Source organism: Manihot esculenta, chromosome 8, assembly GCF_001659605.2.
Source record: "Manihot esculenta cultivar AM560-2 chromosome 8, M.esculenta_v8, whole genome shotgun sequence".
Lineage (NCBI taxonomy): Eukaryota > Viridiplantae > Streptophyta > Magnoliopsida > Malpighiales > Euphorbiaceae > Manihot > Manihot esculenta.
Genome location: NC_035168.2, coordinates 9318750 through 9328378, shown reverse-complemented (window position 1 = coordinate 9328378; position 9629 = coordinate 9318750). Strand labels below are relative to the sequence as shown.

The following is a 9629-nucleotide window of genomic DNA, read 5'->3' as shown; positions in this document are numbered from 1 at the left end:
GCCAAACCTTCCTGCCCACTTCTTCGCCTTTCTCAAAGTGGGTGCAGCAGGAAACTGTCCCTAAGAAGTTTATGATGCCATCAATGGCAGCCTACGATGGAGCTGGTAACCTAAGGGAGCACGTCATGAATTATAAGACCTTCATGGAATTGCAAACTTTATCGGATGCCTTGATGTGCAAGGTATTCCCAACGACACTTTCAGGGCCAGCACGAGCGTGGTTCAACAGCCTGGAGACTGGAAGCATTGGGAGTTTTGGAGACCTGGCCACTCGTTTCATTAGCCGGTTCATCGCCGGGGTGCCAACGGATAGGAAGACGAGTTATCTGGAAACAGTAAGGCAAAGACGGGAGGAATCGCTTAGAGAGTACGTAGCTCGTTTCAATACAGAAGCCCTGTAGATTCCCGAGCTCGATGAAGGAAGGGCGGTGGAGGCCATGCAGAAGGGGACGACCTCCGCCGAGTTTTTCGGTTCATTAAACAGGAAGCCTCCGACTTCACTGGCCGAGCTAATGAAGAGGGCTGAGAAGTATATAAGACAGGATGATGCTCTGGTGACAAGCCGATTCGCCAAGGAAGCGGCAGGCAAGGAGAAAGCCCCGGAGGAAAGAAGGCCGGAGAAGCATGAAAAGAAACATGGCAAAAGGTCTGAGCCTTACAGACAGCCTTGGGAGCGAAGGGACCAAAGACCTTTTCCCCCTCGGTCCTCAGAACAAAGGCCACTCCCTTCATGGGTTCCGGAGAAACCGACCCCACTTAATGCCTCTAGAGCCGAAGTGCTCGTAGCTGTCCAGGACAAAGAATTCTTGCAATGGCCCAAGCCCCTGAAAGCGGAAGCCGACCAGCGAAATCCTGACAAATATTGTCAATTCCACCGAACTCATGGTCATGACACCAACAACTGTTTCCAGTTGATTGCAGAGATTGAGAGGTTGATAAAGAGAGGGCACCTAAAGAACTTTGTAAAGAAACTGGAAGGACAGAGACCTCAACCCAATTCGGCAGCCCAAACGCCGAGAAGAACAGGGGCTAACACTGTGAATGACGGGTCCAGTGGAACTATCAACATGATCGTAGGAGGCACGGGAGGTCGGATGAGCCGAAGAGGGAAAAAGAGAAGCAGAGAAGGAGAAACTAGCAGTGCTGAGGTCATGCAAATCGTTGAACACTCTTCAACAACCATCACTTTCTCCTCGGAGGATGCTCAGGGTGTTCAGATGCCTCACGATGACGCCCTTGTCATTGAAGCTGTTATTCACAACTACCGGGTAAAGAAAATCTTGGTGGATGACGGAAGCAAGGTAAACCTGTTGCCTTATCGAGTCTTCCAGCAAATGGGAATTCCTGAAGAGCAACTGGTTCGGGATCAAGCCCCGATTAAAGGGATTGGAGGAGCACCGGTGACAGTGGAAGGGAAAGTAAAACTAGCCCTTACTTTGGGAGAGGCTCCGAGGGCTCGCACCCATTATGCGGTGTTCTTGGTGGCTAAACTCCCTCTGAGTTACAACGCGATTCTGGGACAACCTGTGCTGTTCGACTTTGAGGCTGTCACCAGTATCAGATATCTGGCGATGAAGTTCCCAACAGAAGCAGGGGTAGGGATAGTTCGGGGAAGCCAAGAAGAAGCAAGGGTAGTATACCTGGCTACGGTGGCAGAGCCGAGCATAACAGAGGAAGGGCTGGATTCGGAAGTCTTAGAGGTCAGGGATGAAAAAACGGAGGCCAGGACAGAGCCAGTAGGGGAACTGGAGACTTTTCCATTATCAGAAGTGGAAACAGATAAGGTCTTTAGTCTCAACGCCGGCCTGACAAAAGAGCAGAAAACCGAGGTCATGACTCTGGTCCGAAGTCACGCACCGAGCTTCGCCTAGAAGCCTTCTGACATGCCCGGAATTGATCCCGAAGTGATGACACATAAGCTGAATGTCCTCCCTGAATCCAAACCAGTAAAGCAGAAGAAGAGGGTGGTAGGAAGGGAAAAGCAACGGGCTACCAGGGAGGAAGTACAGAAGTTAGAAGAGGCAGGCTTCATTAGGGAAGTCATGTATCCACAGTGGTTAGCTAATCCTGTATTAGTCAAAAAAGCCAATGGCAAATATAGGATGTGCATAGATTTCACTGACTTGAATCAAGCTTGCCCTAAAGATTGTTACTCCCTCCCTGATATTAATAAAATGATCGATTCTACGGCCGGTTTTGATTATATGTCGTCTTTGGACGCAATGTCTGGTTATCATCAAATCCCAATGGATAAGGCGGATGAAGAAAAAACCTCGTTCATTACAGAAGATGGGACTTATTGCTATAGAGCCATGCCTTTCGGATTGAAAAATGCCGGGGCAACTTACCAAAGACTGATGAACAAAATCTTCAAAGAACAGATCGGCAGAAATGTAGAAGTTTATGTAGACGATATGGTGGTCAAGAGCCTAACTTTCCAACAGCACGTGGCAGATTTGAAGGAGGTGTTTGGAGTATTAGATCAGTACAGAATGAAGCTGAATCCAGCAAAGTGCGCTTTCTTCATCAGAGGAGGAAAATTTCTGGGATACATGGTGAGTGGGAAAGGCATCGAGCCCAATCCGGAGAAGGTAGAAGCCATACTAAATATGTCAGAACCGACCTGTGTAAGGGACGTCCAAAAATTGACCGGGAGAGTAGTGGCACTCAATCGATTCATGTCACGGTCGGCAGAAAAGTGTTTACCGTTCTTCAGAAAGTTGAGGAAAGTGCCAAACTTCGAATGGACATAAGACTGTCGTGAAGCCTTCAAAGAACTCAAAAGCTATCTCAGCTCGCCTCACGTGCTTAGTAGTCCCATAGAAGGTGAGGAACTTCTGATATACCTGGCAGCCTCTGAACAAGCAGTCAGCGCCGTATTGGTAAGGGTGGAAGAAGGGGAGCAGAAGCCTGTTTTCTATGTCAGCAAGGTGCTTAAGGATGCCGAGGTCAGATACTTGAATATTGAGAAAATAGCGTATGCTCTATTGCTGGTAGTCCGGAAGTTCAGGGTTTACCTGGAAAGCCACCAAGGAGTAGTGATGACGGATCAACCATTGAAGAAGATTCTGCATAGACCAGAGACCTCAGGTCGGATGCTCGCATGGTCCTTCGAGATCAGCCCTTACTGCCTAGAGTACCGACCTCGAACAGCTATAAAATCTCAAGCCCTTGCCGATTTCATAGCAGAATGCACGTTCAGTAAGGAACAAGGGGAATCATCTTCAGAAGCATCGAGGAAGGAGAGGAAGGAAGAACTCTTCCAAAAGTTCAACTGGAAGTTATATGTGGACGGGGCTTCAGGCGCCGGAGGCAGCGGTGCAGGAATAATGCTTAAGGGGCCTGGAGAATTTAAGGTTTGCTACGCCCTGCGCTTAGGATTCCAGGCTTCCAATAATATGGCGGAGTATGAAGCCCTAATAAACAGAATGATGGTGGCAATGGAGGTAGGGGCAACCGACCTCGAAGTAAATAGCGACTCACAACTGGTGGTCAATCAGATTACTGGGGCATATTAGGCCAGGGATCCAACCATGCAGAGTTATCTGGCAAAAGTAAAAGCAATAGAGGCCGAGTTCATAGATCAGGGAGTTACCATCAAATTCCAAAGAATACCACGAGAAGAAAACGAGGAAGCAGACCTGCTTAGCCGGTTGTCTAAAGAAGAACTAGAACAGCTTCCTGACGAAGTGTACATACAACACGTCCTTACACCCGCTTTCAGTAAAACAAGCACGGTACTACAGGTGGAACAAAACCCAACTTGGATGACCCCATACATAGAATACCTAGAGAAGGGAAAGCTCCCCGAGGATAACGACGAGGCCAGAAAGATAGCAACTCGTGCCGCCAACTATCAAGCAGTAAGGGGGACCTTGTACAGAAAAGGGAAGTCCAGCCCATGGCTCCGATGTGTGAGCCCGGAGGAGGCTATAAGGGTGATGGAAGAGATACACAGGGGAATATGTGGAGCTCACGAAGGGGCAGGGACCTTAGCCAATAAAATATTCAGGCAAGGATACTACTGGCCCACTGTCAAAAGGGAAGCAGAAGAGTTCGTCAGAAGGTGTGACATATGCCAAAGATTTGCTAATGCCATCAGAGTCCCAGCCACTCCTCAAGCTAGCATATCCAGCCCATGGCCATTCTCACAATGGGGAATAGATATCCTGGGACCCTTCCCCAAAACCACGGGGCAGAGGAAGTTCATAGTAGTGGCTGTAGAATACTTCTCAAAATGGCCAGAGGCAGAAGCAATAGCCACGATCACAGCTCGCAAGATGATAGACTTTGTATGGGGAAACATCATCTGCAGATTTGGCATACCAAGAGTGCTTATCTCAGACAATGGCAGACAGTTCGACTGTAGTACTTTCAAAGCATTTACAACAAACATGGGCATATGGCACAAATTCTCCTCCGTGGCCCATCCCCAGACTAATGGCCAAACAGAGGTTACTAACAGAGCTATCCTCCAAGGACTAAAAAAACGGCTGGATGGAGCAAAGGTGAACTGGGCAGAAGAGCTCAACAGTATCCTGTGGGCACTCCGGACTACCCCCAGGACGCCTACTAAAGAAACACCTTTTGCACTTGCCTACGGCACAGAGGCTGTAGTCCCAGTGGAGTTGCAAATCCCCACTCATCGAGTCCAATTCGTTAGTGAAAACACTGATGATGACAAGTTAAGAAGCAACCTGGATGCTCTCGAAGAAATCAGGGAAGAAGCTCAAGTCCAAACTGCCGCTTATCAACAACGGGCAGCACGATATTACAACCAAAAAGTCAGAGAAAGAAGTTTGAAAGTAGGAGACATAGCCTTGAGAAACCTGGAGGCTACGGGAAAAAGAGTCGCAATGGGTAAGTTGACACCGACCTGGGAGGGCCCATTCAGAATAACAAGAGTGGTCAGGCCGGGAGTATACCGAATTGAAGATATGTAGGGAAACCCTGAGCCCCATGCCTGGAATATCCAACACTTGAAGAGGTATTTCCCTTGAAATATTTGTAAAGAAAAATATTATACCCTGAAAAACACAACTGAATAAAATGACGCCATTCTTTATACGATAATGTTATTTCTATTATGAATGTCACTTTTCAAAAGGAAAAACAGAATACGAAGACCCTGTGGCAGAGAAACCTCAGGGGTAGAAGACCGGGATCCCTAAGAACTCTCGGAAAAATAAAGAAGACCGGGATCCCTAAGAACTCCCGGGAAAACAAAACAAAAACGGCTGGTGAGGATCTTAAAAGACCTCCCGGAGCATGAAGACCGGGATCCCCTAGAACTCCCGGGGAAACAAAGAAGACCGGGATCCCTAAGAACTCCCGAGAAAACAAAACAAAAACGGCCGGTGAGGATCTTAAAAGACCTCCCGGAGCATGAAGACCGGGATCCCCTAGAACTCCCGGGAAAACAAAGAAGACCGGGATCCCTAAGAACTCCCGGGAAAACAAAACAAAAACGGCCGGTGAGGATCTTAAAAGACCTCCCGGAGCATGAAGACCGGGATCCCCTAGAACTCCCGGGAAAACAAAGAAGACCGGAATCCCTAAGAACTCCCGGGAAAACAAAACAAAAACGGCCGGTGAGGATCTTAAAAGACCTCCCGGAGCATGAAGACCGGGATCCCCTAGAACTCCCGGGAAAACAAAGAAGACCAGGATCCCCAAGAACTCCCGGGAAAACAAAGAAGACCGGGATCCCCAAGAACTCCTGGAAAAACAAAACAAAAACGGCCGGTGAGGATCTTAAAAGACCTCCCGGAGCATGAAGACCGGGATCCCCTAGAACTCCCGGAAAAACAAAGAAGACCGGGATCCCCTAGAACTCCCGGAAAAACAAAAAAGACAAATCCTAAGTTACTGATGAAAAATCAAATTCCGACCTCCCGAAGGAGCTCGGGGCACAATAGCCAAGAGCGTCACAGCCCCAGGCCAATCACCAAAAGCGAGCTCGGTACAACATTAACCTCACAAATCAACTTCTAGTGCTGAATTAGCTAGCCTAGAAAGAGGTCCGAACTGCAAAGCGTCCGGACAATACTCAGAAGTATAGGACGAGCTGCAGATTGCAGGTATAAAAGTCTAAGCAAAAAGCAAAGAACCGATCTCCCAGCTCGGATAGACTCGCAATATGTGACATTCAGAAGGATAGACACAGGCAAAAGATCTCGTTCCTAGCTCGAGCCAATCGGTCATAAGCAAACATTTAACAATAACAACCCAAACAAAAAGAAAAAACGACAAAAGCCGACCTCCCCGTCCCAGTGGAGCACGCAGAAAGGCAAGGACCAGACAGCCGACCTTACAACTAAAAAAGGCAAAGTAAAATCGCCTAAGGGGAGGCCATGCGAGCACAAATAAAATACAGAGATTCACTCCCTCACTACTCATGTAATAAATATTGAGGAAGTAAAGGGGCACTCCGAGGGAAATCCAATGGCATGAAACAGAGAATACCTCAGCTCCAATCCCCGTCGAGACAGAATTAAAGGCAAAAAATCAGCCCTGTTATTCACCATCAAAAGGTACGTGATCTGAAAACCGAGCTCATGGCTAAAAATAATCCAGCTCGACTAGTTCAGATAGGAAAAGGCTCATGAACAAAATTTCTTAGTGAAATATCTTAGTAAAATATAAATCACGAGATATGAAGATTAAGTGCTCCAGTTACGATAAGAAAAGATAAGTTCAAGAATAAAACAAAAGCAACAATAGTTCAAGTAAAAGAAATTAAACTTTCATTAGAAGAAGAAGATAGTACAACTTATTTATCTGATGGGTTTGAAGGAAAAACAGTCCTCAAGGGACTTACATCTCTCGGAATGTCATCACCTATAGTATCTTTATTTACATTTACATCCGGAGGGGATCTGGCACCCTCCAACCCTGGGCCAGGGTCTCCCTCCTCAGGCTCGGGGTCTTCGCTTTCAGTCCCGAAGTCCTCCATATTGTCCCCCTGTTGCTCGGACTCTTCCCCAGAAGACCTAGCCGCAATACGAGAGGTCCCCCTAGGCAAGGTGTAATACCCGGCTAGACTCCGGTATCCGAATTCCTAGACTCCGGTATCGGAATTCCTACCGTCTGGTGGAATCTCGGATGTCGGAGACCTCTAGAAGGGTAAAACCATGTTTTCATGAAATGTTTTAATGTTTTGATGATATTAAGTAAAGAGGAGATGATTTTTTGAATAAAAACACCCTTGGAGGAAACTCAGGTTCGGCCGCCGAAACTCAAAGTTCGGCCGCCGAACATGCATGCATTTCGGGTGAGCCTTAGGCCCCCGAAGGCATAAGTGAGGGAAGCCTAGGTTCGGCCGCCGAACCTCAAGTTCGGCCGCCGAACATGGCATGCATGCGGAGGCACGTTCGGCTCCCGAATGTGGCCTGGCCAGCCACTATAAAAGAGCCCCTTAGCCGAAATGGGCGAGCTTTCTCCCCATTTTTGGCCAAGGTGAGCCCTCCCGCCGTTCCTCACCAACTTTGAGTTCTTTCCTTCAAATCTTTCACCATTTTCACTAGTTTTCACTTTATTTTGAAGATTTTCGAGTTTAAAGCAAGTTTTGGAGTTTTGAGGTTCAAGAACTCAAATCTCTCCCATCTCCGAGCTAGGGTCGTCTTCCTCTCGATCTACAAGAGGTAAGGGCCGATCTTTAGCTCACTACATGTTTTTAACAAGTTTTAAGTTGATTCTTGAAGTAGAAATGCATGTGTAAGGTTTTATGAGTTTTTGGATTTATGTTGGTTTATGGACAATGTATGTTGGATTTGTGTTGTTTGATGTGTTGTAGTTGGGGTTTAAGGTAGTTTGAGACCCCTAGGAGCTTGTATGCATGTTTTGGTTGAGCTAAATGCATGATGGTATGAGTTGGAGGCATTTGTGCATGTTTGAACCAAGTTTCTGCCCTTTGGGAGAAACCAGGTTCGGCAGCCGAAAGGACTTTCGGCCGCCGAACCTCTTGTGGAAGCAGCCTTCGGCTGCCGAAGCTTGCCCCCTAAAGGAGACTTTCGTCTCTGTCTGGGAGTTTCGGCCGCCGAAAGTGCCGCCAAACATGCATGAGTTTCGTCTCTGTCTGGGAGTTTCGGCCGCCGAAGGTGCCGCCGAACCTGCCTGACTTTCGGCTCTGGAGGGACTTTCGGCCGCCGAACCTGCCGCCGAAAGTGCCCTGTCCAGCCTTTCTTTGCATGTTTTTGCATGATTGTTTTAAGGTGTTTTAGGGGGCTTTTGGGGGATGTTTTTAGAGTTATGTTCTAGTTGTTTGGTCCCTCATTTGAGTCCACCTGTGTAGGTTCGGACCCGAGGAACCGAGGACCCCAGCAGTGATTTCAGCTGCTTCTGAGTCAGTAGAGCTTCAGCCAGAGGTGAGTAGAATAAACCTTTATGTTTTTAAAGTAAATGAATTATACAGTTGAGCATGTTCATGCATCATGAATGCCATGTGATGAATTAGGTTGTTTGCATTAGAATTCACGAATATGTTGCATTGCATTTATGATGTTGATGTGGATTGGTTATTGAATGATCCTTTAGTCCTCATATGGTATGATGATGCTACGGCATGATATGGTATGGAAGTCCAGGTTGTACCCATTCTACGTCCCTGGCACTATGTAAGAGAAAGTCCAGGTTGTACCCATTCTACGTCCCTGGCACATTGGTATGTATGATATGTTATGTTAAGAGAAAGACCAGTTGTACCCATTCTACGTCCCGGCACTTTGGAATGTAGAGGACTATTGGTGACAATACCATCCGAGATGTGATTTGTTGTGATGTGTTGCATTACATGATGGCATGAGATTTAAATGTTGTTTTCTATTATTCTACTCACTGGGCTCTAGTAGCTCACCCCTTTTCCCTAATCCCCCAGGATTGCAGGTACGGGCTAGACAGAGAAGTCAAGAAGAGTAATGAAGTCTTATGTATGTAATAGTTAGAATGTGGACATGACAAATTGTATAATGATGTATGGATATGTAATGTAACGATATTGAGGTTAGAAGTGTGCTTGACCATAGTATATTGAAATCCCTTTTTGATACATGACCTTAATGTTTATTGATGACTATGTTTAGCCAACTCAACACATGTTATGCCACCCATTAGGGGCATTGATGAGATCCCATTGAGGGGTCAAGTTTATGATTATGTATATGTTCAGTGCATGCACAGGTTGAGTTTGGTGTATGATAGAATGTATGAAAGAAAAGTTTTAATTTTTGCGTATGTTGTTGATCATGTATGGGATGAAACAGGTTTACAGGTTACATGTCAGGCTTGCTACGGGTCCCAGCGGCCTTAAGACGATCTGGATCCTAGCGCCGGTAGCGGTCCGATTTTCGGGTCGTTACAGAATGGTATCAGAGCCCTAGGTTTATATGGTCGGACCTAGAGTGTCGGGCTCATAGATGTTATAGAAGGTCAAGCACAATAGGAAGATCATGTCCACTAGGATAGGATGTGGAGTCCTGTCTTGCATGATGATGTGAAATGCCATGATTATATGCATGTGCATTAATGATATGTGATGTATGTGATGAGGGTTCATGTGTGCCCACATGAACCATATGATGCTAATGTTTGCTTGTTATGTACTACCTTTCAGAAAACAGGATGAGGGGAAC

General features: G+C 46.7%; 1 protein-coding gene across 1 annotated transcript; it reads left to right on the top strand.

Moving 5' to 3' along the window:
• The first annotated feature begins 512 nt into the window (after positions 1 to 512).
• Positions 513 to 1871, top strand: LOC122724419. Its single transcript, XM_043959367.1, has one exon. The coding sequence runs from the start codon at positions 513 to 515 to the stop codon at positions 1869 to 1871; it is 1359 nt and encodes a 452-aa protein (XP_043815302.1).
• The last annotated feature ends 7758 nt before the right edge of the window (positions 1872 to 9629 follow it).

Excerpts from the sequence above, each read along its gene's own strand:
- LOC122724419 (XM_043959367.1), top strand. The coding sequence starts at position 513 with ATGAAGAGGGCTGAGAAGTATATAAGACAGGATGATGCTCTGGTGACA.